This window comes from Notolabrus celidotus, chromosome 14 (assembly GCF_009762535.1).
Source record: "Notolabrus celidotus isolate fNotCel1 chromosome 14, fNotCel1.pri, whole genome shotgun sequence".
In the NCBI taxonomy this organism is placed as follows: domain Eukaryota; kingdom Metazoa; phylum Chordata; class Actinopteri; order Labriformes; family Labridae; genus Notolabrus; species Notolabrus celidotus.
The window spans coordinates 22,464,702-22,481,269 of NC_048285.1; the positions used below are offsets into that span (position 1 = coordinate 22,464,702).

The 16,568-nt window shown below is 40.5% G+C and overlaps 1 protein-coding gene across 1 annotated transcript; it reads left to right on the top strand.

Annotated features, from left to right (window-relative positions):
* The first annotated feature begins 362 nt into the window (after positions 1–362).
* On the top strand, positions 363–15,917 carry sytl2b (synaptotagmin-like 2b). The gene is made up of 15 exons (XM_034701605.1): positions 363–463; positions 1,940–2,113; positions 2,949–3,060; positions 6,471–8,715; positions 11,116–11,229; positions 11,316–11,360; positions 11,456–11,550; positions 11,644–11,757; positions 12,980–13,149; positions 13,458–13,560; positions 13,694–13,855; positions 14,080–14,164; positions 14,299–14,401; positions 14,753–14,958; positions 15,089–15,917. The coding sequence occupies exons 1-15, from the start codon at positions 363–365 to the stop codon at positions 15,235–15,237; spliced, it is 3,978 nt and encodes a 1,325-aa protein (XP_034557496.1). The 3' UTR covers positions 15,238–15,917.
* Positions 15,918–16,568: the final 651 nt, after the last annotated feature.

Consider the following 16,568-nt stretch of genomic DNA (forward strand, 5'->3'; position numbering starts at 1 on the left):
TTTACAAACGTTGAAAAGTCCAAGAATTGGTTGACAATTTTTCAAAGCATAGCTGTGATGACCTTGCAACAGTTGGTGTCCAGTCAGGTAAATGAGATATACTCTAATGTAGAACAGGCACCTAAAAAAGCCTGCAATATAACTTATTTGATGGAATTTCTGAATGAAATGGTGATAATCAAGACCCTACGTTTAACATCTCTAAGACACCATCTTTAATATAAGTCATGCTTTTCAATTTGCAAATATTATTATTTCTTTAAAGGCTTCATTTTCTAAACTCTTTCAGGATGTGATAGTGAATTTGTTGCGTCAAGCATCATCTGACATCCCTTCACATTTCCACACACTGAGGAGGAACCATGATCGACCTGAGCCACCTGACGGAGGAGGAGCAGGGGATGATCATGACGGTGCTGAAGAGGGATGCCGAGTTGAAGGCGGCGGAGGAGGAGAGAATCAGGTAGAAATATGAAATCAGTTTCTGGTGGCTCTGTACAATCTGGGGGAATTTACACAAAGGCAGAAATGCTTTGGCTGATATTTAAACTTATGTTGTGCAATTCAGCTAATGTGATTTTATTGATTCAATAAGTGGCGTCCATCGCCTGTTCCGTGAGAAGAGGCCTTTGTGTGACATGATGCCCGTCTGATCATAATAGAATAACACAATAACAGGTTGGCTGGAAACAGACGCTGCCTTGGCCGCTGAGAAGCCTCGATGTGAGACGGGCGATTAGATTAGAGCCCCATACAAGGGACAGGACCATGCTGCTCTGACAGAAATAGAAACCCTTAAAGACCTTGATGATGGGTGACACCTCATCTGTGAAGAGCTGGATGACCACAGAGTTTAATTTGGATCATGATACTCCCTGTGATGAAAAGTAACAACTTAAATGTGCTTTTAAGCTTTATTGGACCTTTGGGAGCGGTCACACATTCCACTTAGTGTATGTCCAAGGCTTGTGAAGGCAAACAGAGGCCTCTGACCTCTCCCATGTGCTGAAACTCAAGGAGAAACTTCACCATCAAACCATGCATGCATTTAAACTTCCACAAACTTTCTTCGAAGATTTGTTTTATTTTGTTGTCTGGAGTCAGGACTGCTCATAAAACAATGTGCGTTTCATCGACTTCAATAGAACAGGCCAGCTAACTTTTCTTCTCTGAATGCTCGCTGTGTCCAGACCGGTCGAGTGTAAAAGGATTAAGCCAACAGCCTGTAATAATGTGCTACCCTTCATTCACATGACCACCATCAAGAGGAAAGATGGGTGCTCTCTTTAATGCCTTTGATTCAATTTTGGACCTGATGGAAATGTTTTCCTGAATTCCTTTCTTTAGAACGATCATGTGCAGCTCTTATATAAGGCTCATATAATGAAGCAGTGGAATGTCAAAGAGGTGAAGTAGGAATGTAAGAAAATATATGATGTGACAGGAACAAGATTATGTGATAAAAATAGTTATGGTGGAGAGGAGGGAACAGAATAAAACAAGAATCACACAAATCAGAGCATTTTCATTTGGTGACTTAATCTTTTTTAAACCCTAATTGAAAACATATCTTTCTCCAGTTAAGCGCAAAATTTCATTTGTGCATTTGGCTTTAAAAAATCCATTGATGTCAGCCTCTTCTTTGTCTTTCTTTGGTTTTATGTTTCCCCTCATTTTAAGAGATCAGTGCAGCTTAAACCCAAGTCAAACGGTGTCCGATTCTCCATTCAGTGCAGCTTAAACTAAGCATTGTCTTGTCTTTGTTCGTTTATAAGTGAGTCTTTTCTGTGTGTCTGTAGCCACCTTCTGAGGAGAGGCTATATCCTTCTCCTGCTTAATAGCTTTTATTCATCTCAGCTAGGATTAACATATTGAATGATAAAAGACAATGACTGATACATACATGTAAAAACCTTGTATCTTCTGCTTTCCCATCCAGGAAACTGGATCAAATCCTGGACACTGGCTCACAGGCAGACTCTAAAAAGAAGTACCTAACTGGAGAGTGGTTTTATGAGGCTAAGTCTCGCAGGCACATGGACAAGATCCACGGCTCTGAAATCATCCTGGCCTCCATGAAACCCAGGAAAGCTGGTTTAGGTGTGTTCAAGTTGTAATGTTGACAAAGGGTTTGTTTTATCTCTTGTGATCAAGGGAAGAATCCAGCTCAATTTGTGATCTCAAGACCCTGAAAGGTACTTTGTGAGTCCGTCACAAACTTTACATGTTTGCCTTTTATTTAGCAGCAAGTTACACATTTAGAGCCCTTTCTAAGTTCCCTTCGATGCCATCTGTTGCCCTGGATACAATGTTGCCCCAGCACAAAACACAAAGCTTAAATCCTGCACTCTGCATACGTTTTCATGGGAAATTGTTTTCCAGGGACACCTTTGACAACTTAGCACACATATCAAATATCACATTTGATCTGTCCTTTAAACTACTCTCAAACTTTGAGTTTGTGCTTATTCTGGCACCCCCTGTGGACAAAGTGATACCTCTTATCTTTTGTCCTATATTTGCAATACAAAAATCTTCCTACTTTATTTTAACACTGAAATGTATCACTCATCAAAAACCTTTGCCAAGGAAAATGTAAACGAACGCTGTTTTTGGTGGTGGGCGGGTCAATCACAGCAACTGACACCTACCCACTACAAGTGGTATCAGTGATTAAAAATAACTATGAAATAGTCAGTCTATATGTGGATGGTCTATTTTGCTTGTTCAGCTCATACAGAAACACAAGTATTAATTGCAGTCTGTTTCTTAACAACCTGAAAAAAACCTTAGAGGAGCTTTAAAGATACCTCTATGAAATGAAACACTGATATTCAGATTGATTGCTGAGGTCACAATAATATAAATAATTGATCTGAAACACGTGCCAGTGAAGTGTTCAAATTGAATAATTTGACTGCACAATGATTATTACCTCTTTGCTGCAGATTCATCTCCAAGAATCGAAAGATCCAAGACACCGAGCAGTCAAGGTTCGGACATTATTGCTCCCCCAAAACCTGCCAGAAGTTTGGACGCACTGCAGCCACAGGAGAACAAGTAAGTGGTGGAGATGTGATTTACTGTATATGTCTATCACCCATTAACATCATCTCCTATTTTCCCCTTTTGTGCCTGGTATGTGAATATGTGTTCAAATAGAATTATTGCAATAAAAATCCAACACATACTTCATGTTTCTACTTTGAATACTTTGTAATTCAGTTGCAGCTTCTCTCTGTCTTTATCTCTCTCACTGTATATTTATGTGTGAGGTGTATGTGCTGTCTTGTGACTCAGCCTGTGTAAACATAGGTGGTGTTAACCAAGAACATGGCAGTTTATTAGCCCAGCAGCAGTCGGTTACTCACAACATTGCAGGATGTGGTTTGATGTATCCAGGGTCACAAGGCCGACAATGGAACAAGGTGTTTAACTCAGCAGAGCTCTCATTAAATAATACCTGTGAGACAGTTTTAGTAAAGAGACTGTTGGTTTGTTTTGTGGTTATGAATTATGTGGTCCTGCAATGAAAGAATCAGGATGTGAAAAGCTCTCGTCTTGTTCTGAGAAGTTTCTTGACCGCGGTGGTATTTTAATTTTATTTAATTTTATTTCCCAGACTCACTAGATTCTTACTGTCACTTCTTAATAACATTGTTCTGTAGCTGAGGCACATTTAACAACCTTCCATTACAGGTTGGGTCAATATTTGATTTTGCAAAGCTCCTGTGCTGCCTTTACGCACAATAAGTTCAAGAATGTTATTGCCCTCCTCGACTCTGTTTGCAGACTGATAATGCAAGTTCCCCCCCCCCCCCGTGCATCACATGCATTTTAGATGCAATCAGTAAATTAAATAGAGATTAAATCCTGTATTATGAATTCTCTTATTCATCCACAAAATACCAAATGATGTAAGCTTATCTATTGACTTCCTATTTTGGTTAGTTTGTTTGGGTGCTTCTCTTTGATACCACGGTTATTTACGACCCATCAAGTCCCAGTCATGCACGTTACAGAATGACTGAGTAAAAACAAAGACTGAATGACCTCATCTGAAGCTTTAAAGTGAGTCTGTTTCTTTTGAAATCACCTTCCTAACTTCTGATCTTGTTTTGCCAGCACTGATGCAGAAAAGGAGATCATAAATTCAGCGGTTCGATCTCCAAGGACGGTAGGAGTAACTGTGAATCATATATTTGTTCCTCACAAGTCCAAACTTGTAACACATTGCAGATATTATCATATAAAGAATTAATTATACTAGTTTGTCCTCCAGCCCAGGCACAATCCTTTCAACCGTGCTTCCCTCATTGTTGTCGAGCCACCTGAAAATTTGATTGGCACGGCAAGCAGTCCCCACCAGGAGCCATTTGAGACAGGTGTGAAAGACACTTAACATATCTGTTCAAGTAATCTACTATCTAGACTGAAATTTGTCTCCTTTTTCCCTCAGAGCCCACATCTCCACTGAAGAACCCCCCAGCAGCAGAGTCCAGTCAGACCTCAGGGGGCTCCGTGACATCAGAGGGCTCCTCTGTCGGGTTCAGGCCGGTGCCAAAGAAGAGAACATTTTTCTCAAGGCAGACAAAGACAGAAAACAATGGGCCAGTTTCAGACGCCCAGGTTGGCCCGGTGGGGATTGTTCCTGCCCCAAGACGGAGCCTCCAGCAAGGGTCCAGTGGGAGCTCCAACCAGTCAAATCAGAAGAGCATCGATAAAGTGCCGGAGAAGAGTGCAGTTCCTTATCAAGATCCTCAGATATCCAAATCTGTGGCTGAAAACTCCCAGCAACCACTCTGTAACACATCTCTGATTTTATCAAGCACCGCTCTGGAGAGAGGAATAAAACCGCCCTCTCTAAGAAGAGGAGGGTCTGCTGATGACTCCTCTGACCTTAAAAATGTAAGGAAACTCTCATACCCTTCCACTGCAACACAAAACCTGCTCAATTCAAGTCTGGCTACATCAGCAAGGACTGATGCATCAACTGACAGAGAAATCCCACAGACATGCAATGAACAGAATGATCAGACACAAGCTGATCATGCAGTGAACAAACTCATCAGGCAGGATTCAGACGCAGAAAAGTGCAGCAGTTTGGGAACATCTACAAGAGAGGGAGAGCTGAGCTTACCCCAAAGCACTGCAGGTGAGTTCAGCTTCAAGCTATTTATGAGAAGAGTTGCACAGTTTGATGGCATAGGGACTTCTCATCTCAGATCGTTTAAGATTTGAGGTGTGATCAAAGTGTGCTGTGTTGCTAGATTAGAGAAAGGACAATAGGGTACAACTTTGTTGGTACCTTTCCATTTCCATCAATTAACTTGTGTGTGTTAGGGCCAGATGCAAAGTTTGAACCATTGAAATATGGAACTGCTTGTTTCCTACTTTCATCAACGCCTATGTCTAAAAGAGGCAGATGGTGTGTTTTCATCCATCTGTTCGTGCATATTGTTATTTGAGGAAATTCAGCATAAATCCCTTCCACCTAAAAAACCAACAAACAACCCATCCCCCTCCTTGAAATGTCTCAAAAGAATGCCAGCTTAAGTGAAACAACTGGCATAAAAAAAACACAAAATTAACTGGCAGCTTGAGTGGAGGTAAGCAACTGAATTCTTAGATTTATCGAAATAACTGGTGTTAAAAATATGATCCTGACTTTTTTACTATTTATTACATTTTTTTATTTAGCTTAAATGTTTCCCAAAAGAGGTCTCATTGAGCGCATGAGCAACATGCAAAGATTCAGGTAAACAAATATATCCCTGATCAAATAAATGTTACATCCGAGGCTACCCAAAGCTGCAATCTGTGATGTTTGAGGCTACATATCAGTTAGGCTTAGTTACAGACATAATCCATCCTGCTGGGAATGGCAGGATGTAAATATCCATCGCCAGGTTCACCACTTTCATTGTCCCCAGGGACTGAATTCTTCTTCTACTCGGAGAAAAACATGAAATCTGATTTACAGGTTAAAGAATCAATTTCTTTATTTGCAATATAAAAAATCCGACTTTTATGGTTTGGAAAATTAAGTGCTATGACATAAGCTAGCTGTAATAGCTTGAACTTTCCATAAAGTTCCATCATCAAGTCAAAACTATGAACCTGTTATATTCTTTAATGGCCAAACACCTCCAAAACATCTGGCATCAACATCAGCCTCAGCAATGCCTTACAAAGAGATGTTAGCATGCCAACAGACTGTTATCAGAAGCACATTAGCATGTCTATATTAGCATAAGCTTTAGAATTAACAAGTGCAGCCCAACTCGAGGCTTTAGTTAAGAATCAGGAGGCTCTTTGAGATAAAGCAAACCTGATGAAGACCGAGAGTTTTAGATTTCTGATATATTCTTAGACGTGTTTTAATTTATTTGATATCTTTCTTCACAGCTCCAGAACCTCCAATATCTTATGATCTCAACTTCATTGATAAATCTGATCCACACTTGCAGACAAAATCAAATCAGAAGGACAAGTTTAAACTAGCCACCCAGGCCACCAGCCCCACTGGTGATGAGGAGAACTCCATTGCAAAGGTGCTGGACTGGTTCAGCCGCAGCACGGACAGCAATGATTGGCTGGATACAGATGATGGTCCAGAGGTGAAAAAGAGCTCTAAAAAACGTGTTGAAGTCAACAAATTTAGGGATGAGGATGTCGAAGAAATAATAAGTGATCAAATGAAGGAAAGTCTTGAAATGAAGAGCGGTCCCGTACAAAGGAATATCAATGAGTCTGAAGAGTTAAGAGCAAACAACAGAATGGGCATTAAGGAACTGTCCAAAACACAAGAAGAGATGGAGGAGGAAACCAGAGACAGAATGCAGTCACAGACAGATGAAGATAATGAAGGAAACGAATCACCCCAAATCTCTCATCTGAAGTCATTCTGGGAGAAAAACAACTCAGGCCCGAAAATACTTATCAGCAAAAAAATTAAGCCTGGTGACAAAGGACAACAACCAGCAGAGAAAGACAGGGAGAAAATGAACAAAAGCCATAAAGTGTCTGATATGCCTGGAATAAACAAATATGTCCCAAGTCCTAAGGCTGAATTTGAAAAACAGCAGGTGATCCGTCCACAGAAAGACCCTGGAGACAATTTACACTTGATGAAAGGCCAGGAAATACACAGTCTGGAGGTGGATACTTCAAGGAAAGGGTACAATCATGACCCAACATACAACCCAAATTTTAAGTTTGCAGCAAATCCCCAAGTTGCTGACAGAAGAGGCTCAGACACTGAGATTTTAAGTGTAACCAGACTGAGTCCCAAGCCAAGGAAATCCATGGATGCCCTACTGAGTCAAGTGTCTGAGACTGTCTCTTTCGCCAGTCCACAACTTGATGATGTTTTTCTACCAAGTGAAACCCAAGAGCAAGTTGAACAGTCGAAATCTGTTCCTGTCGCTCTGCTGGAAACAGATACTGATTTCCACACAAGGGAAAGTCCAGATTCTCCACTTGCTAAGGACAAAGTAAGCAGTCCTCATTCACCCAGACAAGGTGCACCACAGCAAGAAGTTACAGCAGAGAGGATAAAGCAGCTGAAGTCTTTTTGGGAGCAGGAGAGGAACAAGCCCATGTTCTACTCTGGCAAACCAAAAGCTTTGGGGGAAGGCAAAGTCGCTCGTCGTGCAAATCAGGCAAAGCTGAATAAGAGATTTACAAAATCAGAGTTTGACTTGACGTCTGTTGGAAATGAATTTGGTAGCGATGAGGAAGACTCTGATAGACATAATCCAAATTTCACAGTTCTTCCTTTAAATCAGAGGATGGAGAAGTCGTCTCCTAGCTTAGGCACAAAAAGAATACAGTTTAAAACTCTGCGTGACTTCTGGGACGAGGCCACATCAGAAACCAAGGGATCCCTTCCTTATGACAAACCCAAAAGCCCAAAAAGGAAAGAGACAATAAATGCCCAGTTTACAACACAGGAGTTAAGATGTGGTGATCCTGAGGCTAACCGTGTATCAGCTGGGTTTGAGAAAGCAAGACCTGTTGTCAATGAAGTATCTTCTCCCCCTAAGAATCGATCAAAGTCTCCTCAGGATAGACAGATGGGGTCAAGAGCAGGGAATGACAGCAGAAACTCGAAGAGCTCAAAAGACCCCAACAGAGACGACAAATCCACAAAACCACCAAGCAGTTCAGGAAAAGAATCACGTCTTCCAAAGAGTAGAAAAGACAGCTTTGGCTATTCAAGTCGTAACAGTTCTATGCGCCGTGCCACTAGCATGTTTGCTCTAAGTGTTCCTGATGAAAAAGATCAAATCAAGCTTAAAATGGACATCAGTCCCGTCCACTCCCAGAGCAGGAAGCTGAGACAGAACACAGAAGAAGGTTCCCTGTCCAGGCGGTCATCAGAGGAAACAGAATCCCCGACCCCAAGGGCAAGAGCGTACGTTCCCACAGACTACCGACATTACCTCGGCATGACAGAGCCAACTAGCGTCCACACGTCCCTTGTTCCAAGTCACAAGGATGAGGGGTCAGAGGGCAAGTCTGGGTATGACTTTGACTTGAGTGGGCCAATGAGGGTGAGTACTCCACTGGCCTCCGAGGAGCGTCACAGCAGGAAGGGCAGAGAGACGAGTCATCGCCCCCTGTGGACAAGCTACAACTCGGACACCGGTCAGGACTCATCTGTGAGCAGCTTGTCAGAAACCTGGTCCGTCTCAAGGAACAGTTCCAACCGTGAGTTTTTTAATTACATTTTTAAAATAATTTCATCATTAAAATCAAAAAATGTTTCCAAGAAAGAAATTGTACGCCACCTTGCTGTTTCTGCAACCTAACCCAGAAGTAAACCTGAGTTATTGACTACCACAAGTCATTGTCCTTACAATGCTAGTATCAAAGCTTACTATGGACTTTTGAAAAAGTAAGTTGAGAGTTGATGTTGAGGTGATCTGAAATTAGTAAAAATGTAAAAAACATATTTTAATGGCACTTTTTTAATGAACTAAGATGATTTTTTAAATCATAGGATATAAAAACAGATACAGTATATTTGTAATATTAAAGCTCCAGTAAGAAACTTGCTGATTTCGTTGATTTTGGCACAAACTGTGTAAGCAGTTCTTTCACACAGGAAATCTCATCCAGCTGTCTTGTAACAGTCACGTGTAATACTCTTTGTGGATATCTGTTGTGGAATATGAAAAAAAGGCTGCTTCCTCTATGCTGTGTATTTTATGTCTACCCTATGGCAGCTGTTACAGGCATCGAGATCATAGGTCATAAAGAGACATCATGAGCTATTTTAGTCTGTACCATAAACACTTAAGAACTCCTCACAGGGGTCTTAAGGTAACAAAGGTTGTTTTTTTTTTTTTTAAGTGCCAAGAGCTTTTAGAGAGAAAAAGTTAAAAAAAGAAATTAAAACAAATGGCAGGAATTCCAAATCTTGTAATGTAGAAAAGAACGTCCAGAGCTTTGTCTAAACAGATGAACCTGTATCTCAAAGGTAGAGGCTCTTCTTTTAAGACTCTCAAATGACTGCCGTCACTCTGGGTTGTATCCTGCAGTATCCTCGACATCATATCCGTGTCAGGTTATATTGTTTTGGCAGGAGCAAATCTCTGTAAACACTGTGAGTAAATGAAGTCAGCTGCCCATATTTAATTTGTGGGATGGGTGACACAGCTCTTACATACCACACACACATATATCAAAAAAATATTAAAAAGCACCAACTGTGGCAGCTGCTTTGAAGCTTGCTTTTTATCCATGTAGCTCTCTTTAAAGATAATATATATAATTTACTAAGTGTGTTGAATCATCCTAATACATTTTTACTTGAGTGATCAACTTAAACTAAAAAATGTGACAGTCAATGCCAGCACTTTAGAAATATCTCCATCGAAATTTACTATACAGTCATGGCCAAAAGTTTTGAGAATGACACAAATATTACATTTTCACAAAGTCTGCTGCTTCAGGGTTTTTAGGTGTTTTTGTCAGAAGTTTCTATGGTATAATGAAATACAATTAGAAGCATTTCATAAGCATCAAAAGCTTTTATTGAGAATTACACAGAATTCATGCAATAAGTCAATATTTGCAGTGTTGGCCCTTCTTTTTCAAGACCTCTGCAATTCTCCCTGGCATGCTGTCAATCAACTTCTGGACCAAATCCTGACTGATGGCAGTCCATTCTTGCATAATCAATGCTTGGAGTTTGTCAGAATTTGTGGGTTTTTGATTGTCCACCCGCCTCTTGAGGATTGACCACAAGTTCTCAATGGGATTAAGATCTGGGGAGTTTCCTGGCCAAGGGCCCAAAATCTTAATGTTTTGTTCCCCGAGCCATTTTGTTATGAATTTTGCTTTATGGCAAGGTGCTCCATCATGCTGGAAAAGGCATTCTTCATCACCAAACTGCCCTTGGATGGTTGGGAGAAGTTGCTCTCGGAGGACGTTCTGGTACCATTCTTTATTCATGGCTGTGTTTTTAGGCAAGATTGTGAGACAGCCCACTCCCTTGACCGAAAAGCAACCCCACACATGAATGGTCTCAGGATGCTTCACTGTTGGCAAGAGACAGGACAGATGGTAGCGCTCACCTCGTCTTCTCCGAACAAGCCTTCCTCCAGATGCCCCAAACAATCGGAAAGGGGATTGATCAGAGAAAATGACTTTACCCCAGTCCTCAGCAGTCCAGTCCCTGTACCTTCTTCTTGGTGATAAAGTTCATTTTCAAGGCAAAGAGGGACTTTACAATTAATTGCAGTTGAGCTGATCACTCCTCATAACATTCTGGAGTATATGCAAATTGCCATTATAAAAACTGAAACAGCAGACTTTGTAAAAATTAATAGTTGTGTCATTCTCAAAACTTTTGGCCATGACTGTACAAGTGTTATTTAGTATATGCATTATGTTCCACTTCCTGCTTCACAGTGTTGGACAAGCTTTTTCTAAAATGTAGAGACAAACTCTACATCACTCTACATGAAATGAAGCTAAAGTTACCCCCCAGGGAATATAACTATACAGCCTTTAAAATTGTGTGATGGATAACTTTAGTTAACTTCTTGAAGCAGCTGTTAGCCAACAAAGATGAGACATTTTCTGTCCCTCTTGTGTTGTAAGGTGATAACGACGATGACAACCGCAACCAGGTGAGGAAGGCACTGAGGCGAGCAGAAATACGGCCTAAAAATGTGACTAAAAGTTTGGAAGACATCACAGGATCTTTATCACCAAGTAAGCAAATCCTAAACTCAAAAAAAAATGCTGAGTGTGCACAGATCATGATGGTGAATGTGATTTATTTGTACTGTTTCTTACAGGACAAGAAAAAAGGCAGGATTCAACTGAAAGACGCATTAACAATGGTAACATTAGTCTGCTTTTCATTATGAATGATTTCAAGCATAGAGTCAGAATATGTCAAGATTTTTCACCTCTGCCCCTATTTACCACTCTTTAGTTTCATCCATACCATTGCCTTCCTCGTCCTTATATTCGGACCCAGAGCACCTGAAGAAGATGAGCAAATCAGTTCCTTCATTCTTACAAAAGGAGGTAAAAGCATCCCTGCACCTTTTAGCCCTGTAGGTCAGAGCCTGCTCTGCATTTTTTGCACAGAGCTTTTTTTGCAGTCTGTCTGTGTTTCAGGATATTGGCACTGACTCCAACTACGGGGAAAGTAACCACAGAGGAAGTCTAATGAGCGGCAACTCCTTCACTAACCTCACCAACTCCTCTGGCAGGGCATCTTTGTCTTCTACTGTATGTTCACACATGACTGCTTGCACACGCTTCATTCCATCACTGCTCTCTAAAACTGCACCGCTTGTTAGCTTTTAAGCTAATCACCTATAATTTGTTGTATTCAGACGGTAGTGGTATATCATCCCCATCAGACTCAGGGTTAGGGACCAGCTGGTAACATAAAACTACAGAGAAATTACTCCATTGAAAATGATTCTACTCCTTTATGGTCAAAATAGACAAAAGAAGATGAGAAGAACAGGCTCATCATCTTTTTAAGGTGATGCATTCTTTGATTTTGCCAAAACATGGTGCCCACATTACCCATAGTGCACCAAATCTGGCAGCAAATCAAATGTTAGTTGTGTTCTTCTACTGGCATTTAGCCTTTTACCGTAGCCTTTACCCCCGATAAGGATAAATCTACAGAGGTCTCATAAACTCACCTTTTTCTGAATTGACAACTCTAAAACATGTAGTCTTCAGCTCCAGCCATTCCTGACTCAAGTGACATCATTTGAGGCAATTAATCAGCTATTTTGTAACTCCAGCTTGATTAAGAAATGGCTCTATATCATTTTTTCAACACACATTCTGCACGTAGGGTGACCAGGTGCCAACAAGCTAGATTAGGGAGGGACAAAGAGTATGCAAGTGTGGGACAATGTGGGACATGTTACCTTGATGGTAAAAGGTAGTTTGGATTTTGATATAATGTCCTTCTAACCTTAAAGAATTAAATATTTCTGGGGCGCCGTTGGCCTGGCGGTTTAAAACCGTGCCCCAAGTACAGAGTCTGTAGTCCTTATCACAGCGGTCGCTGGGTTTGACTCCCAACCTCGACTATTTACTGCATGTCTCTCTGACTCTCTAATCCCCAAGATTCCTGTAACTCTTTGGCTGTCCTATCCAGTAGACATGATCGGCATCAACAGCTTGGCGAGTTCTCAACCCTACATGTTTGCTGATTGATTGACATCTAACATGGGCAGTGGTGATAGCTTCTCTTGCTTTCTACACAGCTATATGATAAAAGCCAGCTTTTAGGCAGGCGACAGTCCTACACTTTGGGAAAGGATATCATCTCAGTTTGCAGCACAAGTGATAAAACGCTGTGCGGAACACCTGGTCACCCTATCATCACCACCAGCCTCAAATTAGCCAACTAACATAGCATTATTATTCCAGAAACAATTCACAATGTAAATCTTCACCAACTTCCCTGTGTGTTGGCCCCTAGCTGAGTGGAAGTGTGATGACCATGTACAACGCAGACTTCTGCAATGTGGAGGTTCAGGGAAGCATCCAGTTCTCCATCAACTACGTTCACAGGCTGAGAGAGTTTCACATCTTTGTTGCCGAGTGCAGAGACTTGGCTGCAGTCGATCCTAAAAGGGGTCGCTCAGATCCGTAAGTAATGTACCTGAAACACTTAAGATCTATTTAGCTTCAGGCTTTGCTTACAAAGATTGTATGATGTAAAATCCTACCATTAATTCTGACACAATAGAGATTTAAAGTACTCTTTTATTATTTGATATGTTGTTAAATGTAACATTGGCATTGTAAGAACTTTTCCATCAATCAACAAGCTGCATTGTATTATATTTTTAGTGTTTGGTTAATTGAAGTTAGCTTGTGGTAGCTGTGTGAATCCAAAGGTATAGTTTGGCTATCCTAGACTTTAAAGTTGTTTTTGTTTGATTTTACTTTTTGAGGTATGTCAAAAGCTACCTGGCTCCAGACAAAGCTAATCTCGGAAAGAGGAAAACATCCGTGAAAAAGAAGACACTTAATCCAACTTTCAATGAGATCCTCAGGGTAAGAATCCACAGATATTATAACGCCAGCTGTACTGAAATTTTAACAGATACTTTCCCAAAGTGTATCATTTAATACTTGGCAGCATGGCAGTCAACAAACAAAAGCAGCTCGCTCTCTCCTGTCCTCACAGTATCGAGTTCGCATGGAGTATCTTAGAACCCAGACGCTCATTCTCTCCGTTTGGCATAACGACACCTTTGGCAGGAACAGTTTCCTGGGCGAGGTAGATGTGGACCTCTCCAAGTGGGACTTTGACCACACCCAGATGAACTACTTACCACTGAAAGCGAGGGTAAAGAAAAAACAACCAGCGTTATTGTTTGTTTTCTTATCAAATTGCTGCATGGTTATGTTGGAATGCGGTCAGTCTGCTCTTTTAACCTGCAGTCTATTTAAGAGGGTTATATCACAAGCTCTGTGGTCATTGTTCAACCTGTGTACAAAGCAATTTTACAGAGGCATGCTTAATGTCTGGATCCAGTATTTATGTAATATGTGCTCTGTTAAACATTGTAGACTACGCCCACTCTAGCACCATCCAACGACCGAGGAGAGATGAGACTGGCGATACGTTTCCTGCCACAGATCATCCACAGCGAAGGTCTGCACAGTTTTATTGTTGAATTAAAAAGAAGGCATTGTTTGGAGAGAGAATGGGGTACATTTAAGTTATAAGCATTCCTACCTAGTTTCATAGAAAATAGGTGAAAATATTTTGTCAATTCCCCTCAACAGGTTTTGCAAAGAACAGTCCAAACACCGGAGAGATTCACATTTGGGTGAAAGAATGCAAGAGCTTGCCTTTAATCAGGGCCTCCATCGACCCGTATGTGAAGTGGTATGTACTAAGATCAATTTGGGAAATTTCCTGATTTATTGCAAAAGATGAAGATTGATGCTAGTCTTGTGACTCTATTCTACAGAAGAAACTGGAGTTAGCACCTTGTAAGTTAAGTTGAGCTTAGCAAAAAAGCAGGGAAACAGGATAAAAACTGGCTGTTATTCCCTGTTAGCAGCATCAGTGCAAGCTAACCCTGGCTATAACTTTATTTTAAGGAGTGATGGAGGTATCAATCTTCTCACCCAAGTTGAGCCAATATTTTCCAATATTTGTTCTAATTATTACTAGATGAGGTACCTAATTTATTTCTGTATCAGTCAACATGTTTCTTTTCCCCATCATCAAAAGCTTCGTGCTGCCAGACACGAGCAGGAAGAGTCGCCAAAAGACTCGTGTCCTGCGAAGGACAGTGGACCCAGCGTTTAACCACACCATGGTCTACGATGGTATCAAAGAGGCTGATCTAGCAGAAGCCTGTGTGGAGCTCACCGTGTGGGACAGAGACAGACTTGCCAGTAACCTACTGGGAGGTCTGCGACTTGGACCTGGAACAGGTCAATACTACAGACTTTTTTTTTTTATTCCATTCCAAAATATAAAGCATTTGCTATTTTATTTTTAGGTAAGCTTTTAATCAGTTCTGCTCCTGTCAAATAAATGCCCCATGGTTGTGTCTCCCTTCAGGCAAAAGTTATGGAGCACAGGTTGACTGGATGGACTCAACCCCCCATGAGGTGGCGCTTTGGGATCGCATGAAGGCCACCCCAAATGAATGGGTTGAGGAAGTTCTCCCATTGAGAATGGTGAACTCTGCCAAAACCGCTTTCAAATAAATCAACTTAAACCAAAAAACTTTAAGACAAAGTTTCTTACTGAGAGCTAAAATCATGAGAAATGAGTTGTTTTAAAGATTCAGTGCATTGATTTCAACTCAGACAGGACAAGCTTTCTGAAGATCTTAAAAAGGTCATGAAAAATGACAGACACTGAAGTGAAAATGTTGAATGAACTTGGCTTATATTAACAAACATCAACAGTGATGGGATTTCAAACCTTGAAAAATGAAAAAGCTGACTTACATTGAAAAAGGAGCGATGTTTTCTAAGGGTCTAAGACTGTCAATAAATCCCACTGACTTTTTTTTTACTACTTTTCATAAAGCAAAATAACTTTTCTACACTTACTTTTGATTTTTCTATATATAAATTTGAATCCAAGCCTTAAAGCTCTGGCTTTCATATCTGTATGTTTCCTTTAAAGTAACCTGACTTAGACACTCAGTAATGCACTTTTAACTGCATTGGACCCTTCAAACATATTTAACATGCTACACACTGTATCTTCTGTCATCTTAAATTGTTTATCCAGAATATTTATTCCCTCTGAAAACATTGCTAAGACACTTAGCTTGACAGTATTGTTAAATAGTTGAATTTTACAGCATCTCTGACAAGTGATGAACTGCACTTAATTGTTTTTAAACAGGTGGGATTAAAGACATTTTCAACATCAACAGCTTTGTGATCCCTTTTTTCAATCATGTTTTGATGATCCCCTAACTTTACCTGTAGTGCCAACTTGAGGTTCACCTTTGTGCTTTGGTTAAATAACATTTAATAACTATTAGATGGATTAAGTTTGGTTTAAGCCTCTTTCTCTCAGGATGGACTGTGATGACAAACTCAAAACAATTTAGGGATGTTAATATTCTTTCCTGATATATTAAAAAATGTACCTAATTTTTCACTCTTATGACTTGTTATGTTTTATCTAGGAACAATATTTTGAAGGATACAATTCTCAAAAATGAAGGAATTATTTAAGATCTGTAGTCAGACATGATTGGGGGGAAAATCATGTTTTAAAGATTAAAATGGCAAAGTTAGTGAGATCTTAAGGCTGGTTTAACCAAATAAAGATATTTATTCTCACTTGCCCTATCTGCATATACACTTGCAATCTCAATGACATCAAAATGATGCAGGTGAACACCTCACAGGAAGTGGAAATCAATCTAATTGATGTGCTTTACTCATGTGAAGGTCTCAAAGGAGGAGTGTGCCTCCTGGGACATCCCATTGAGCCTTGTGCGTCACATGTATACCTTAAGGGAAAGAAAGTGTGTGTGGCTGCAGATGCTAAAGGACAAAGAGCTAGCTCAAGT

Coding starts and splice junctions, on each gene's coding strand:
- sytl2b (XM_034701605.1), top strand. CDS start 363: ATGATCGACCTGAGCCACCTGACGGAGGAGGAGCAGGGGATGATCATG. Junction 11,361..11,455: donor TGAAAGACGCATTAACAATG/GTAACATTAGTC, acceptor ACCACTCTTTAG/TTTCATCCATACCATTGCCT. Junction 14,402..14,752: donor ATCGACCCGTATGTGAAGTG/GTATGTACTAAG, acceptor CATCATCAAAAG/CTTCGTGCTGCCAGACACGA.